This window comes from Lucilia cuprina, chromosome 2 (genome assembly GCF_022045245.1).
Source record: "Lucilia cuprina isolate Lc7/37 chromosome 2, ASM2204524v1, whole genome shotgun sequence".
NCBI lineage: Eukaryota > Metazoa > Arthropoda > Insecta > Diptera > Calliphoridae > Lucilia > Lucilia cuprina.
In genome coordinates, this window is record NC_060950.1 from 32159682 (window position 1) to 32178398 (window position 18717).

Here is an 18717-nt window from a genome sequence, read left to right on the forward strand (position 1 = left end):
AGTTTTTGAAAATTAAATTACTTTAACAAGAAAGGGAAAAAAACAAGATGAGTTTTGTTTTTTTTTTTTGCTTGTAATTTTATAGATAATAATAAAAAATTGAATATTTACTTTTACTAATTTTAATACAACTACTACAAGAGAAAGATATGTGGGAGGGAGAGTGTTAGAAAGGAGGAGATAGAGTAAAATTTTAGAAATTTAATGGTTTTTGTTAAGGAATATAGAAATTTATATATTTTTATTAATTAAACACTGTCTTTTTTATTAGATTAATAATTAATTATGATAAAACAATCACAACTAAAAACACACACAGATAGAGTCATACAAAACTATGTAGATGAGCTACAACGAAAACAAAATACACGCGAATTCATACGAACTATGATTTTTACTAATATTCTAACTACTAATGATGAGCTGAAGGAAAGTTATTTTAGGGTTAAGAGAAAATTTTAATAAATTTTATATAAAAGTTTAAAAAGAATTTTTTTTAGCTGAAGACGTTGTCAAATGCAAAAATGAAATTTGTAAACAATTTCTTTATATAAAATTGTTGTTTCTTTATGTTTAAGTTAGTCCTTTATTATTTATTGGTAGTTAGTTTAGTTAATTCGTTGCTATTGTGGTTTTTTGTTTTTGTTTTGTAATTTTATAATTCAGTCATTTAAATGTCAATTTTTTAACCATTGTTTTGGTCCGTTAAGTTGTATTTTTAATAAATTTTTAGTTTTTCTTTTGCAATTATTTAAGTCTTTAGTATTTGTAATGTCTGCTGTCATGTTAACACACATACATACGTACGCACACATACATAACATACACACACACACACAAACATACTATGGATTCGTACTATACTACATTAATATTCATATAAGAGAAGATTCACAAAATCATTCATTTTATTATCATTTAAGTTTTAGAAGATTCATAAAATACTCATACGTTTTATTTTAATTTTTTTAATAATACTACACACATGGAATGATCAGCACCCGCACTTATGATTTTTTTTTTTCAACAATCATTATTATTACTCATATCATCATTTATACTTAATTTTAATTGAAAAAAATATATAATTTGCACAATCTCTCACACGTTTAGTTTTACATAAGTGTATAGGTACATCATTTATGTTTTTATTTATTTTTTTAATTTGTGTTTTTAAGTTTTAGATGAATGAAACCAATCACCAATAAATTACCATTATCATCATCATCATCATACAGCCCTTTCATACATTCAACTTTTAATTTTAAGAAATAATATAATTTTTTTTATAACGAGTTTCAAATTCATCAAAATCACATTCGTCACACTCACATTAATGAAAAATGAATACAACATTCTTTCAGACACCTGCAAAATGTAAAAGTTTAATAAGTAATTTTTGCAAATAGTTCTTTTTAAGTTGTGTCAGTGAAATAATATAGAATATATTATTTATGCTGCAACTCTGAATTTGAATACAATTAATTTTGAATATGATTGAAATTGATTTAAAAGTAAGTGACGGTGCTAAGTTCGGAAACGATGAAACCTATATATCCTTCACTATAGTATGGTACAAAAAGACAATCTTATGTATATAGACTCAGAAAGAAACAAGGAGTTTTCATTCCAAAAACATTTTCGATGGAAATGGATTGCTGTTACAGGACTTTTTAGTTTGGCAAACCGTTCGTAGAGTCCAATAATATTCGATTGTTTATTTGGACTGGTATACCCAGTTCTTTTATCAATAAGTTTTGATCGAAATTTTAATATATATCTACGATCGATCGGAATTCTTTGAAAATCCAATTTAAGAAACTAATTCTATGGAATCTTTAAAGAATCAAATACTTGTTATTTGATTCTATCGAATCTTAACAGATCTTAACAAATATGAATGTATAGTCGGGCGTAGCCGACCATATGATACCCTACACCAGTCAGTATGTATGTTAAAAATAGGGATTATTTAAAAAAATAAAGCATTTGGTTTGTTTTTTAACTTCATTTCGGAATTTTTTTATTTTTTTTTTTTTTGGCAAAAAAAGATTTTTTAAGAGGGCTCCAAGGGGAGTAGGGCAAAATATGGCCCTATCCTTAAAAATGTTGTTAGGGGGAGTTAAGTCTTCTTCAATATTATTTATGTACAATTTAAAATTGTTATTAGTGTTTGTAAGTGAATTTTGACCTTTAAGTCATTTTCTGAAGGGAAGTTTGTATGGGGGATAGGGTCAAATGAAGCCCGATCATTACAAAAATCGGTAGTGTCATTTAAAGTTTTATAAAGCTAAGGTTTGTCGACTTTTGTTAACATAATAGATCATTTAAATTAATTATAAGAAAAAAAGGCCCTATTTGGGGGGTACGGTTGTATGGGGGCTAGTCGAAATAATAGACCGATTTTAACCATTTTCAATAGGCTTCATCCTTGGGCCAAGAGAAGCGTCTGTGCCAAATTTCATCCAATTATCTTGAAAATTGCGGCCTGTACCTTGCGCACAAAGTTTACATGGACAGCCAGCCAGACGGACGGACGGACATAGCTTAATCGACTCAGAAAATGATTCTAAGCCGACTGGTATATTTTAAGGTGGGTATAGGACGAATATTTTTGCATGTTACTAACATCAGCACAAACCCAATATACCCTCCCCACTAAAGTGGTGTAGGGTATAACAATATTTTTCGTACTAGTTCTAAAAAAGCTTTATAAAAGTCAGTAGAAGGCAGGCATAAAGATTTAGATAACAAATACGTTATTAGAAACAATTTTAAACTAAATCTTCTTTCGTTCTAGTTTGGTATTAGGCTAAAGATTTTTAGAAATTGACAAATTTCAAATTGTTTTTATTAAAGTGTTAAATAGTATTTATTAAGTTATTTCATGAATGATTTTGATTTGAAGTGATTATCATAAAGTTGACATTAGACAAATACAAATGTTTCTGAAAGCAAGCAGATTTTTTATGAAAAATTTTAAAAATCACATTTGTTTCCTTATTTTTCGAAATTCGACATTTAATGTTTTGTCAAAGTACTTTGCTATAAACTATTTGCTTTTATAAATCAATCAATATCCGCAAACGCAGACAATTTCTTTTGAACATTCCAACACATTCTGATTAGGATCAAAGTTACAAAATAAATAACATTTCTATATTACTTAATTATATGAAAAAGGAGAAAAAAACTTACATTCAAACAGGATACTGCTTTACATGTACATAGAAGAGTAGGTTTTCCATTAGCAGCTTGAATTATTTCTCTTTCGACATTTTTATATAATTAGTATTATGTAGTAAGTAGGCTTATTTAAAACTGTAAATAGAAATTTTGAAAATGGCATACACACACTCATAATGTTTTTTTTTTCGTTCACACTCGTAATTATCATTATCATATCATCAGCAACTTTCTCACCATCAAAATCATCAATATCATATCGTATCTTCATTCTCCATTCTACAGCATAAAAACATACATGAAACTTGTATTTATTATAACGACTTTAAAGGAAAACTTTTACAAAGTTTAAAAAAAAAAAACAAAACCGTTAGAACGATTTTAATATTAAGATAATTTCTTAAAAAATTAAAAAAAAGAAATTTAAAAATTTGTCCAGAAAATTTCAAAAAAAGTTTCCGTATTCATTGAAATCTAATTCAGACTTAATTTGCTAGATTTGTAAAAGTTTTCCTTTGAAATCGTTTATGATGTACTCAATACCTAAATGTTTTAATTATTTTATATAATTACTGTGGGTAAAAGATCTTAAACGGTTGTGTTCTTTTTTTAATTTTATAAAAATTTTATTATATTTATTTAATTTTTGTTTAGTTTTCGTTATAGTGTTCATAGTAGTGTTTTTTTTGTTCGTTAAAAGTCGCGTGAGTTTGTACGTAAGTGTTGAAAGTTGTAATTGTTTTATTTTGAATGGTAACAAGTGTTTAACGTTTTGGGAATATTATTATTAGAAAATTATACGAAAATAACTCTAACAAATTAAAGACAGAAGTTTAATTTTACTAAAGGAAGTTTAATGTTATAATTTTGAAGAAAATTTTAAATCCAAAGATAGCTGGAACCTTTACATACTGAACTAAACTGGAACTGAACTAGAACTGTACTCGAACTGAATTAGAACTGAACTAGAACTGAACTAGGACTGAATTAGAACTGAACTGGAACTGAACTTGAACTAGAACTGAACTAGAACTGAACTAAAACTGAACTAGAACTGAACTAGAACTGAACTAGAATTGAACTAAAACTGAACTAGAACTGAACTAAAACTGAACTAGAACTGAACTAGAACTGAACTGAACTAAAACTGAACTTGAACTGAACTAGAACTGAACTAGAACTGAACTAGAACTGAACTAGAACTGAACTAGAACTGAACTAGAACTGAACTAGAATTGAACTAGAACTGAACTAGAACTGAACTAGAACTGAACTAGAACTGTACTAGAACTGAACTAGAACTGAACTAGAACTGAACTAAAACTGAACTAGAATTGAACTAGAAGTGAACTAGAACTGAACTAGAACTGAACTAGAACTGAACTAGAACTGAACTAGAATTGAACTAGAACTGAACTAGAACTGAACTAGAACTGAACTAGAACTGAACTAGAACTGAACTAGAACTGTACTAGAACTGAACTAGAACTGAACTAAAACTGAACTAGAATTGAACTAGAACTGAACTAGAACTGAACTAGAACTGTACTAGAACTGAACTAGAACTGAACCAGAACTGAACTAGAACTGAACTAGAACTGAACTAGAACTGAACTAGAACTAAACTAAAACTGAGCTAAAACTGAACTAGAACAGAACTAGAACTGAATTAGAACGGAACTAGAACTGAACTAAAACTGAACTTGAACTGAACTAGAACTGAACTAGAACTGAACTAGAACTGAACTAGAACTGAACTAGAACTGAACTAGAACTGAACTAGAACTGAACTAGAACTGAACTAGAACTGAACTAGAACTGAACTAGAACTGAACTAGAACTGAACTAGAACTGAACTAGAACTGAACTAGAACTGAACTAGAACTGAACTAGAACTGAACTAGAACTGAACTAGAACTGAACTAGAACTGAACTAGAACTGAACTAGAACTGAACTAGAATTAGAACTGAACTAAAACTGAGCTAGAACTGAACTTGAACTGAACTAGAACAGAAATAGAACTGAACTAGAACTGAACTAGAACTGAACTAGAATTGAACTAGAACTGAACTAGAACTGAACTAGAACTGAACTAGAACTGAACTAGAACTGAACTAGAACTAAACTAAAACTGAGCTAAAACTGAACTAGAACTGAACTAGAACTGAATTAGAACTGAACTAGAACGGAACTAGTACTGAACTAGAACTGAACTAAAACTGAGCTAAAACTGAACTAGAACTGAACTAGAACTGAACTAGAACTGAACTAGAACTGAACTAGAACTGAACTAGAACTGAACTAGAACTGAACTAGAACTGAACTAGAACTGAACTAGAACTGAACTAGAACTGAACTAGAACTGAACTAGAACTGAATTAGAACTGAACTAGAACGGAACTAGAACTGAACTAAAACTAGTTTAGTACTTTTCAGAAATATCCTATAATATAGGATCAGTGACACGGACTAACGGACTTAGGCCTAAGTCTTTTCAAATCCCAAAATCCTCAAACACTTGTTTTATATATAAAAAAAAATAATTTCTTTCTGTAAAGAATTGATTTTTGTAAATTGATTGTATATTCAAGATTGTTTGCAAATATGTTTTGTTTTTGTTCATTTAGTGTTTATGATTGGCATTAAAAAAATTTGTTATTTTTTTTTTCTAGCAATTTATAAAGTAATAGGAGGAGAAGAACTTAAAATAAAACGTAACTTAAAAACACTTTTAATTATTAAAACTACATATTTATCTTATCGGTTGTTGTGGTTGTATATAATGTATAAGTGAGTCGCGCAACTCACTTGCGAATTAACAAGAAAAGTAAAATAATTTAGAGGAAAGAAATTAAGTTGTTCCATAACGATTGAAAAACTCAATCTTAAAATTAAAATGGATAATTCGTTCGCTTTTCCATAAATATTTTTACTTTTTTTATTAACTGCTTAACGCTGTTCTTGTTTTTAATATTGTAATTTGTTGTTAAATGTCTATTTTAATGTATTGTATATGTATCCTGTTATATTTGTAGGCTTAATAAATGTTTACTTAATATAATTATAACAACATAAAAATTAGTTGTAAAATTGCATTATTATTTTTATTTTCTTATTTGTTATGTTGTTTTTTTTATTTAATAGTGTTTCCTTTTTTTTTGTATGATGTATAATAATAATTAATAAACATTTTGGTTTTTTTTTGTCCCTTAAAGTGTAAAAAAGTTGTATAAATTCCGTGTGTTATATGTTTAAACGTTTGCGTTTTGTTTTCATTTATAATTATCTAAATTCTAAATTTGTACGAGGCATTAAGTCGTCATTTAAGTCATTTTGTTTGTTTCTAGTTTTATTTTTCATTTCTTGTTTAGTTTTCGTTACGTTAAGTCGTGTTTTTCTTTAATTTGTTTAATTTCATTTATAATTTAATAATTTCAGTTTCACTAGAGTATATTAATTCATTTGGCGAATTTCAAATCCGTTTAAAATCCTTTATTGTTGTTGTTTTTTTTTAAGTTATATTTTGAGCTAGTTTTTTTTTAGTTTTAACTATACTTAACTTATATTCTAAACTTACAATTAATATCACACAAGCACGCACGCGCGCATATAAAGTCTTCAATCAGAAATCAATAGAAATCATATAAAAATGATTATTAATAAAATCGTACACACAAAAAAAATAAAAAAAAAGTATTTAAGGCGGCGGACAATAAGACTTAGTTTTGGACAAGACACACGATTATTTTTTTTTTGTTTTTTATAAATTTTATTATTCAAGGAAGTTTCTTTTAGTTTTGGTTTAAATAAATTTCTGTTTTTTAGTTACAAGTTTGTTTTTATTAATTTTTTTTAGAGTGGTCGATATTTGTATATCGTATGTTTTTTGCTAATGGATCTAAGAAATGCGGAAAATTTGTAGAAACAAGTTTTTTATAAATTTTTTCGTTTTAAATCTATCATACTCGAAATTAGTTCTAGAAAATCATTTGAAAATAATCGCGTATTTGTTAAAGAACAAATAGTCTCTACTGGTTCTAGTTGACTATTTCGCGACTGATTTTGTAGAAGTGTTTTAAAGCAAACAGATTTATGGTGGATCAAGGTTTATCGTCAAAGATTTTTATTCAAAATAGTTATCTTCGGAAATATTTTATAGAATCATTTCTTTCATAAATTGATTTTGTTTAAAACCCTTTATTAATGAAACCAGTTTTCGATAATATTTAGAGAACAAGTGTTAGGTAGTCATTATTAAGAACAGTTTTTTTTTTTCACCGATTCAAATTTGTCATAAACGTTTGAAACAAATGCGTTATTGTTAAAGGACAAATAGCCCGTTCTCTTACTAATTCGGCTACATCGGTGCTGTTTCTGTAAAGTGTTTCAAGGTCAACAGATTGATTCTTAATCAAATTCTTTCATCAATGATTTGTGTTTAAAATAGTCATTTTCGGAAATGTGATTTTTGTTTAAAAATTTCATGTTGTTGTTATTGTAGTGGTTACACGTGTAAAGTCGGTCTGGCTGGTGGTGTGGGAACGAAAAACTTTAATGTTCGACTGTGGTCGATAGTTCTTTTCTGGGGAAAAAACTTTCGGTTGATACAGCTGCCCCTGGGTTGACAATCTTTGGTCGAGTATGATTCGGGTCGTTCCGGAGCGAAGATCCAATTGTCGTGGGAACGTAAAAAAACGAAAAACTTTAATCATTAGCTTCGGTGGAACTTTTATTTTAAAATGTTTAGAAACCAAACACACGTTGTTAGGACAAGGGTTTTAAAACTAGATTATCTTTTGTTCTAGTTTGATGTAAAAACCAATTTGAAAGGTTCTGAAACTTAATCACATATTTTACTAATGATTCAGCTTTTAAGGTTTAGCAAGAGTGAACATTTCGAAACCAACCTTGGAATTTTAAGATTTTTTAACTTATGTTCGAAAAAAATTTGCTTAAATTCGAACTAATGTTCGAAAAATCGAAAAAGCTATTGAAATATTCTTAAAAGTATAAAAATTAAAAATAAAATATAAATATATATTTCTTACATTTTCCAAATTCGAATAAAAAAAATGTATGAAACTAAATTTGAGACCACTTTTTCTATATTAATTAAAAACAAACTGTAACGTTGTAAGGCCTTCGGAAAGAATTTTAATTTCAATTTGCATAAAATACTTTCACACATACTCGCAGTCATACAAAAATTTATACTATTATATAGCACAACACAATCACACTTAAACTATTAGGATTCACAGCTCCTTTCACACAGACGTACACACACCCACACACACACACATACATACCACTCACAAAGGCATACAGGATTTATTTATTCAAAGCAATTCATTTCATAAAAAAAAAACATTCACACAAAGTGAAATAAAAAATGTTTTATTTTTGTTTTAAATTAAAGAGTGATCAACTGGTTAATAAATTTTAGAAAATGTTTTAAGATCTCAATAAGAAAATTGTTGTTAAACTAATTTGCTTGCAGCATTCACTCTCTCTATGTATTAAAAAATAAAATGATTTCAAATTAAACTAAAATAAGAAACTTAGAATCTATTTTTTTCATCTTTTTGTTAATATAGGGGGGCCAACAATTTTGTAATGGAGTTTAAAATAAAATAGTTTGTTTATCAAATAATTTAATGAAAAATTATTAATTTATTTTTTTCACAATTAAATTAATAATTATATATTATTGTGGTGTTAATGTATAATGAAGGTGGGTAAGCAGACGATCAATGATAATTAAATAATAATAATCATTGACATTTGTTTGTTAATTTCTTTAAATTCAAAATTTAGAAAAGAAAAAATTGTTTATTATTCAACATGAAAAGAAATTAATTTTTGTTTGTTTTGGTAGAAAATTAATAAATATGTATTGTAAAATGAAAGATTATAATGAAACTATAGAGAAAAATACCTTTTGTTTTAAACAAACATTAATAGCATAAAAAATGTCAATAGAATGAAACTAAAGTATAAAAGAAAAAATAAGATATTAACAAAAAAAAAATCATATTTAAATTAGAAAATAAAAAAGGTGCTTTTTACATTAAAAATTTCTATTTTTTAAATTGGTGGATAATTTTAAATTAGATTTTTATACATAAATTTATAGAAAAAAAAGGTATAAAAAACAATCAATGCACCTTTTCTAAAAAAAAAATAAATAAATTTTGGTACAATCTGGAGTTTTTTTTACCTTAATTAAAACAAATATTGAAGCAGTTTACTGTTTGAACCTGAAATAAAAATAAAATTAAAAATAGTGAATAAAGTTAAGAGAGTAGATTCATAATAATATTCTTTTCGAACTTGAATATTTTGATAAATATTTCATGAATTTTAAAGTATATTCACTGCAAATAAATAAGCCATGGAAAATTCAGTACTTAAGTACTGAAAATTTTAGATATCGAAATATACAGCGATACCACCACGACATTTTCGGTACATATTCAAAAAACTTTTGGAAAATAATCAATAAACAGAAAATTTTGTAGTCCAGTATTTATTACTAAGCCTATAGTCCAGTCTATAGTCTAGTCTAAAGTCTAGTCTATAGTCTAGTCTATAGTCTAGTCTAAAGTCTAGTCTATAGTCTAGTCTAAAGTCTAGTCTATAGTCTAGTCTATAGTCTAGTCTATAGTCTAGTCTATAGTCTAGTCTATAGTCTAGTCTATAGTCTAGTCTATAGTCTAGTCTATAGTATAGTATATATTATAGTCTATAGTATAGTCTATAGTATAGTCTATAGTATAGTCTATAGTATAGTCTATAGTATAGTCTATAGTCTAGTCTATAGTCTAGTCTGAGGCCGATAGTTCTTTCCTGGGGAAAAAACTAGTTGATACAGCTGTCGCTGGGTTGACAATCTTTGGCAGAGTATGACTCGGGTCGTTCCGGATCGAAGATCCAATTGTCGTGGGAACGTTGAAAAGTTCGTATGCGATCGTGCTGTATACATGTAAAATGCAAAAAATCTTCGTATTCAGAACAATACTAGCGCCGACGTCTGGTCTAGTCCATAGTCTAGTCTATAGTCTAGTCTAAAGTCTTGTCTATAGTCCAGTCTATAGTCTAGTCTATTATCAAGCCTATAGTCTAGTCTATAGTCTTGTCTATAGTTTATCTATAGTATAATCTCTATAGTATAATAGTATATAGTTTAATAGTCTAGTCTATAGTCTAGTTTAACACGTATATATCGAAAATAATTTAAAAATTTTAAAGAATTTAAAGGTCTATTTAATTTTATATGGGATATATAAACTTTTAAGGTTAAGCTTAAAACTTAACCTTAAGGTTAAGCGACAGATAAACGAGAATGGAACGCAATCGTTGAGGCCCTATGTTCCTAATAGGAATAACAGGAATTTATATATATACATATATTGTTTTCAAATAAATTGCAAATCTGATTTTGCATTAAACTAAATATTTATAATTTTTGATTTCGAAGTTGAATATTTCTAAAATAACTTTAAAAAATATATAAAAAAAAGTTTCCACTTACCACTTTTTGTAGAGACATAATTAAAAGAAGAATTGTGTATAATTAAAAACTCCTGTAAACACCATTTTATAGTTCAGACACAATTAAAAAAAAACAGTATGAAAATTGATGGAAATTCAAAAGCGCTCCCCTATATATTGAAATTAAAAATGTTAAATACGTTGATTTACTGAGCTATTGTTTGATGATCACGCAATTTTTTAATTTCCTTAGTAGCCCAGTTGCAAAGAGATTTTGTGCGGGAGGCTTTTGAACGTTTGCCTTCGGCAAGGAATTGTGTAATGGTAACATCATCAACAAATGTTAGGAGACGTGGACCAAAGGCTGTGCACAAATCGCCAATGAAACCAGCAGCACTGGCGACCATAGAATCGGAGTTATCACCCTCAACGGCGATACGTTTAATAAATAGAATGATATGGCCAAGGTGTGGTTCCAAATGATAAACATCTTGATTTGGTGTTTGTTCTACACCCTTGAGACCCTGTATAATGCCAGTGTAGGCTTCTAAAACACTTTCACGCAATTCGTTGAGGTACTCAACCATATCATAACTGTTGGGATCAACCTGGAAAAAATAAACATTTAATAAATATTTATAAAAGAGTTACAATTTAAACGTAATTCCCAGGATATATTAAATTCTTAACCTCTTCCCCGTCTTTGGATTAAAAGCAAATTAAACTTACCTCCAACTGTGAAGCAGCTCTTAATAATTCCAAAACAACATTTAAATATTTTACAAATTCACCACCAATACTGAGAGCCAAATCACCAAAAGCTGATAAAATTGCTGGCTTAACACTACGATGTAAAGTAGGTTCCGACAAATTGGCCAACAATAGAGACATGATTTCATCACAATAGGGTATAATAAGTTGTTTTAGAGCACGCGAAATATCGCCTGTGAGACCAACAGCAGCACAACAGACTTGATATTCTTGATGATTTTTCAAACCCATATACAGGAAAGGCTTAAAAGCATCCATATATTTAACGAATTTCAAACCCAACAACTCGACCAAAGTAGATACGGCCAAAAATGCATCTTCTTGTACACCACCAGATTTACCCGAGCAAGAATTGAACATGGTAAGCAAAGCATTCATAATAGCATCTGATATTTGAGGAGCATCATCTTCGCGTACCTTGCGCAACACACTCTGCAAGGTGGCGCACAACAATGATTGCAAATCATTGAATTGATGACGATCATTATGACTGGCAATGTGGGATTCCATTTGCAATACTTGATTGAGACGTTCTAAAATGACAATAGTTGTTCTCTGTACAATCAAATAGCAATCCAAGGGTGAGTTTTTAATCATATCCATAAGAGCTTCATAAGCAGCGGCACGTAAATTGCCTTGATTGGCATCCTGACGGTCGGTTGTCTCCAACAGTTGTGTAATGATGTATTCAAAGTAGGGTGAAAGACAATAGGTTTCAGGAGTTTCGCCGTCAGTGATTTCAGCTGCTTCATAAGCAGCATCAGATAAGCCAATAAATGCCCAACAAACATTAGCAGCTACACGGGGCTCGGCTTTAAGACTTTGTATGAAACATTCCAACAGCGGTTGCAAATAGGTTTTGTTAATAGCAGCTTCAGGAATTATCTAGAATATAATAAAATTGTTATGATAATAATCATTTTATTAGTTCTTTACAGTTTATACTTACATCACAAATACGACCAAATGTCCATGCAGTGGTATCCCTTACAATAACGCTTTGATCGTACATTAAGCGAATCAATGTGGGCATGGCTTGTTCCACCAATGATTTGAGAGTACTATTTTCTATACCACTTAAAATTGAGCCGAAAGCCATGACAGCGGCGTCACGGAAACGCCAATTTGGCGAAACAATATTGTCCTTGATGAAAGGAAATACATGAGGTACTATTTCATCTTCACAGCAAGTGGCCAGCAACATAAGGCAAACCGATGCTGCTTTCGATGGACTCCATATATCCTCATCATCATTTTCATCTTGCTTTGTTAGTTTTTCCACCAATACGGGCACCAAAAACTGGAGAGCACCACGAGCATAGTGTTTGGAAACACGTGTGGGAGCTCGGCCTGCATCATTTGCTTCTTGATTCTCAATGGCCAAATCGATTTCTTCATCGCTAACGTTCGACCAGAATTCAACACCTTGCAATGCTATCAAATCATTGTCCGACTTCATGGCCTCCAATGTAATGGGAAACAGGGCTTGTGCCATATAAGGTTCCATATATTGATAATATAGGGTCATTATTTTGACCAAACACTGTAAGGCGGCTACACAAACTTGGGTATCAGGCGATTGGGTGGCCTCGCATACCACCTCCATAATATAATTACGTTCTACATCCTTCTCGAAATTGGCTTTGGTGAATTCCAGAGAATTCAATAATGCTGTGGTGGCTGCTAAACGTACATGATTACTAGGCTCCTGTTTGCGCATACCATGGACAATAGCGGTTAAAATTTGATTCGATTGGTTTTCCAAAACACCATAACGTATTTCTTGACATATATAACCGATAGCTTCCAAGGCAGCCTCACGATCCATTTCGCTGGAACCCTCAGTGACCACTTTATTGACAAGGGTTTGTATTAAGATACCCCAACGATTAATGGGTAATTCTGTGATGGCCACATAGGCAACACACTGAGCAGCGCAAGAGGGTCGTGTATTCTCTGTACCCAAAGCTCCCAGAATCTGTAATGTTCGATATTAAGTTTTTATTGGATTTTGTAAAAATTAATTCACTTACATTCTTCTTAATGTACTCCTTTGTGTCTTCGGGAAACTGATGCCATCTTTGTTGGTATTGCAAATTGATGGTCTCATCTTTACTGGTCAAATGATTTTTCAATTGCAGACCAGCTGCCATACGTGCCACAGGGCTATTGCTAACAGTGACCAGTATATCTGAGAGAGCTTTCAAAAACTCGGGTAAATTATTTTCAGCGGCCTGTTCCAAAAAGTTTTTTGCCGACAATAGTTCATTTTTGTCTGAAAAGTTTCAAAACAAAATTGTTGTAATAAGAATTTTTCGCTCACATTATCTATATATATAAAAGAATAGCGTTACTGACTGATTCATCATCGCACAGTCCAAACGGCTGAACCTAGAATCATGAAATTTTGACTGTAGATGTGTTTTTGGTTATGTAGATCCACTAAGGAGGGATTTTCGGAAATTTGCACATTTACGGGTAAAAGGGGAAAAACGGGTAAACCGGTTTTCTTAATTATTTTACACAATATTAGTGATACAAGAAAAATTTTAAATGCACCTGTATCTATTCTTAAAATGAGCAGATGGGTGTCTGGTACTTTTTTTAAACTCGTACTTTTAAGGGGTAAAAATGTGTAACAAAGGTGATTTTGGTACCTTTTTTGGCCTTTTATAACTTTTGAACTAATTAACATAATCAAATTTTTCTAAATATTTTGGATACATCTCTTAAAATTATGAGACACCTGTTTCGTACTTTTTTAAAATTCAGTCCTTTTTGGGTGTAAAATGGAGAAAACTGTATTTATGGTACTTTTTTTTAGAACATTAAGAAAACTTTTTCGGTTTATTGAATTATTCTCATTAAATTACAGACTAACTCTGTAATATTTATTGTAAAAAAATGTTTGCTATTTCACTGGGAAAAAAGTACCAAAAAGGGAAAAAAGGGAAATTTAATTTTATATTTAAACTCATTGAGACGATTTTTATAAAATTTGGAAAAGCAGTTTACTTTCTCACAGAAAATAATAAATATTATTTTGGAATTCGAGTACTAAGGCCTGTATAGGACCAAATTCAAGTAAATTGTATTGTACTTTTTGAAAGCTCTATTTTTCTAGAACAAATGAATGCAGATTTGAATCGTTTGAGTTTTATCTGTGATATATAGATTTAAATACGGAACATTTTGTAAACTCAATTCTCGAAAAAGTATATTTCTGAGCGAAAAGGGAAAAATTCGTACTCTTTTTATTAGTACTTTCCACTTAGGTAAAATTTATTCCACTTTTGGTACTAAATGGAAGCTTCTTACTGAATGCGAATTTAATCACGTGATATTGAGCGAACAAAATTTTGTACGTATTTAATTAAAGTTAGGGTAGCGAAGCACCCAGGTACAAAATAAAATAAGCAATTAATACCATTTTAAGTGTGAAACAGGCAGAAAATGTACCCCTGTTGTTTCTATTGTTGGGAAAAGCTCTTCGTTCAACGATTAAAAATCTCTATAGACTTTAAATAAAAATCTATCTATCAATCGTTACTGAAACTCAAAGTTTGATCACTCCTACCAAAAGTGCTGATTCTATTTCTTACTCTTTGTACTTTGGTTATAGACACTTTACAGTTAATCAAGCATACTTTTTAAAAAAGGGTATTCCGAATACTTGTTATACAGTATGCTGGCCTGATAATCCGAACTACCTAAGATTGCTTTGAAATAGTATGATTTTTAAATACTTCCTTCTATACGACTTTTAGGCATTAAACTTCTTATAATAAAATTACTATTGTTTTCCCATTACCCATTAAAAATGTAGTTTACGATCCCTATTTCAAAGTATATACATAATTAAATGTTAACCTCAAAACGAGAAATATCTACACAAGATTTAAATTCTCCCTAATAAGTGAAACTTTAACTTGAAGTCTTATCAAATTCAAGTTAAAGTTTCAGTTATTTTAAAACTTAAAGCATTTTTATTAATCAACACACAATAACCTAATACTACCCCCTCTTGCTGAGCATACGAAATAAGCAACTGTGAGAAAAGGAAACAACAAAATGCAAAAAAATAAACAACAACAACTAAGCTGCCTTGGCGGCCCTAGTTAAATAACGCGCTTGCTTTTTCAACATTTTTATACACTTTTTGTGTACAAAAAGAAAGAAAAAATTCACACAAACAAATGCACTCATACAATTGGAAAAAAATAAAATTAAACATATCAAGCGCCAAATGATATTTATGACACATGGAACAAAAACAAAAATTCATTTTTTTCTGGAAAATATTTCACCCATTAATGCAACATATTTTTATTAGCTTTAATATATTCGAAAAAAATTAACTTACCAGGCGAGACAGTCTTTTCCAAGATCTGTATTAACTGCAGGGTTATTTGTGAATTCATTATAAGTTTCGCAATTTACGGATGTAAAAACGTTTATTTGTTCTGTATATTATATAAAAAATAAGCGAAAAATTCAATATGTTCGTTATATTAAATAGATTCATCAATGTTTAAATAATATAAGCATTACCTTTATTAAATTGATAATTTATTAATATTAGTTAATTTTTGCACAAACACACAAATTTAAAACCTGGCGTTGTTTGCTGCTGATACTTGCGAATGATTCGTTTGTTCGTCAATGATGATTGATTTTTTTACTTCTACTTTCGTACCTTCTACTTCTTTCTTTACACCACTATCTGCCTCTTAGCTTTTTTTCTTTATATTGTTGTTGTATTCTTTTTTAATATTTCTTTTCTATTGTTCGCTGTTGTAGACTCGTTTTTTTTTATTTTATATTACATACACTGTCACTTTTCTTATATTTTACATTAATTTGTGCAATTTTCAAATGATTTGTTTGCCGTGTTGAATAGAGCACAAATTATTTGAATAAATATATAATTTTGTTTTAATTTAAATAGATATAAATGAACTTGTAACTTTTTTTATAAATTGTCTACAAGATATTGTTGGCCGGTTGCGAATTTGCTTCCACATGGAAGTTTGCGAAAAAAACGAATGACTATTTTAAGAAACTTCGGTAGAATAACGATTTTTTTGCGCCGAGATACTTTAACGTCGTCGGCGGCTGACACTAGGAATTTCGTTGACGGCTTACAAAGTTTTCAGCTATGTTTAAGTTTACCACAACGTGATATGTGGTGATATTTTAAAATGCATATTAGTCAGACTTAATAAAACTAATATTGCTATATTTTGAAGAATTCTTGTGATTTTAAAATTTTTCGAACATTAGTTAGAATTCTAATATAAAGAGCTTGTATTTAAAAAAAATTCTGATATTTATATAGTTAAATTTGCGAGTGAATTCGTCTTTTAAATTTCATTGACGGCTAAGATATCTTAAAGACAAATCGACGCAGTTCTCTGTTAGAATAACGATGCCATACCTGTTGTGATGCCATATTTATAGGGGAAAAGTCTACACTCTGAGTAGCTTTGCTCAGTTTAAAAATTTTCAAAGTTTAACAGTTTTCAGAACAAATCGATCGAAAATTTGACGAACGTTGTTGAAGTGTCAACTTTTGTTTCATTTTATTTCTGGAATGATAATGATAATTTTGGATAATGTGAATAATTTTGACATTCTTAATAATTAAACCGATTAAAGTAAAACGTCTCAAATCTATGTATATCAAATGTCTCTGTTATCTTGGTTATGAGGTCAATAGGCTTTTCATTGCAAAAAGCTTTTAAAGTTAGCACTTATTATATCGTTTTTTAAAACTTTTGACTCTATCTGATTTTTGTAAATAAAGATGCTTGTGGTAGCAATTGTAATCATTCTGGCTTTAAGATCTATTAGTTACCCTGTAGTTTGATATAAAAATCTGGTAATATTGCAAGATTATTCACTTCACATTTTTTGTCATTCGATTATGTACCGTTAGATTTTTGTTTTTGGTTTTTTGTTTTTTCCAAGAACACGCCGGTGTACAAACATCGCAAATATTTTTAATTCTTTTTCATACAAAACGAAAATCCAATATGTCCACCACCATAACATACAGTTTGGGATTAGATGAGTTACACTCCAGAGAACAACGATTATGGAAGTCAACTATAGGCGAGTTTATTGGAAATTTAATATTAAATTTTTTTGCGTGTGGCGCCTGCTCACAACCTGAAGATGGGACATTTAAGGCGCTGGCTTTTGGTCTAGGCGTCTTTATGGCCATAACCATTGTAGGCCATCTCAGTGGTGGTCATGTGAATCCGGCTGTTACCATAGCTATGCTCTTGACGGGTCGTGTAAGTCTTATTAGAAGTATATTCTATATTATTGCCCAGTGCTTAGGGGCTGCGGTGGCTACCAGTGCTGTAAAAGCTTTCCTTGATGAAGCCTATCACAACGGTTTGGGTCATACCAATTTAGCAGAAAACATATCCGAGTTACAGGGTTTGGGTATCGAATTCTTCTTGGGCCTGGTACTCGTCCTTACCGTTTTTGGTGCATGTGATGCCAACAAACCTGACTCGCGTTACACAGCTCCCTTGGCAATAGGCATGTCAGTGACCTTAGGCCATTTGGGTACAATACGTTATACGGGTGCTAGTATGAATCCCGCTCGTACTTTTGGCACTGCCTATGTTACAAATAATTGGGATTCCCATTGGGTATACTGGGCTGGTCCTATTTTGGGTGGTATTGCAGCAGCTTTGGTATATACTCAAATTCTAGAAAAACCAGCAGAGATTCCAAAACCTCCCGAGGCTTCTGATAAATATCGTATACACGCTTATGAGAGAGAAATGAAAAAATTCGAAAAAGCTGGAGATTTTGCTTAGATATAGATGTTAATGTTTTGAACTTTTTATTAAAATAATTGTTAATGTACGTAAAGTGTATTATATTTTTGTTTTTTTTTTCAGTTATCTTTGTAAATTTGTATTTTTTTGTAAATTTGTTAAAAAAGTAAAAATAAATATTGTATATCATTCATCATAACTTTGCTATTTAAAGGTACTATTTATTTAATAAAACTAGTAGACTTTCAACATTTTACAATTAAAAAAAAGACGACTTGCAATTTTTATGTCTTTTTTCGGCATTTAAGATAAAGTAAAATGAGTGCAAAAAAAAACAAAAATTAGATTTTTTTAGTAAGATTTAAGATTGATTTTATTATTATATTAACAATAAGTGTGTCCCTCTATTTTTAAAGTTTTTTGATTTTTTTTGCAATTTACCGTTACCATTCTCTAAACAAAAACAGC

At 30.0% G+C, this 18717-nt stretch overlaps 2 protein-coding genes across 3 annotated transcripts; one reads left to right on the forward strand and one right to left on the reverse strand.

The window, feature by feature from the left end:
- Positions 1-762: 762 nt before the first annotated feature.
- LOC111680772 (importin subunit beta) lies at positions 763-16509 on the reverse strand. Of its 2 annotated transcripts, XM_046945228.1 has the most exons (9): positions 16004-16509; positions 15816-15915; positions 13486-13727; positions 12402-13430; positions 11411-12337; positions 10722-11289; positions 9408-9447; positions 3199-3465; positions 763-1368 (listed from the first exon to the last, which is right to left on the reverse strand). In XM_046945228.1, exons 2-6 carry the CDS (start codon positions 15871-15873, stop codon positions 10888-10890), a joined length of 2658 nt encoding a protein of 885 aa, XP_046801184.1. In that variant the 5' UTR covers positions 15874-15915; positions 16004-16509; the 3' UTR covers positions 763-1368; positions 3199-3465; positions 9408-9447; positions 10722-10887. The 2 variants fall into 2 exon arrangements, with proteins under 2 accessions (XP_046801184.1, XP_023298242.1); XM_023442474.2 differs by lacking the exons at positions 763-1368; positions 3199-3465 and adding an exon at positions 6358-9176.
- Positions 16510-17403: 894 nt separating this feature from the next.
- Positions 17404-18484, forward strand: LOC111680780 (aquaporin AQPAe.a-like). The gene has a single exon (XM_023442482.2). It carries the CDS (start codon positions 17488-17490, stop codon positions 18286-18288), a length of 801 nt encoding a protein of 266 aa, XP_023298250.2. The 5' UTR covers positions 17404-17487; the 3' UTR covers positions 18289-18484.
- Positions 18485-18717: the final 233 nt, after the last annotated feature.

Bases quoted from the DNA above. Each gene is read 5' to 3' on its own strand.
- LOC111680780 (XM_023442482.2), top strand. From the start codon at position 17,488: ATGTCCACCACCATAACATACAGTTTGGGATTAGATGAGTTACACTCC.
- LOC111680772 (XM_046945228.1), bottom strand. From the start codon at position 15,873: ATGAATTCACAAATAACCCTGCAGTTAATACAGATCTTGGAAAAGACT. The intron at 12,338-12,401 runs GTAAGTATAAAC...ATTATATTCTAG, and splicing joins CATTTGGTCGTATTTGTGAT to ATAATTCCTGAAGCTGCTAT. The intron at 11,290-11,410 runs GTAAGTTTAATT...TATTTTTTCCAG, and splicing joins GAGCTGCTTCACAGTTGGAG to GTTGATCCCAACAGTTATGA.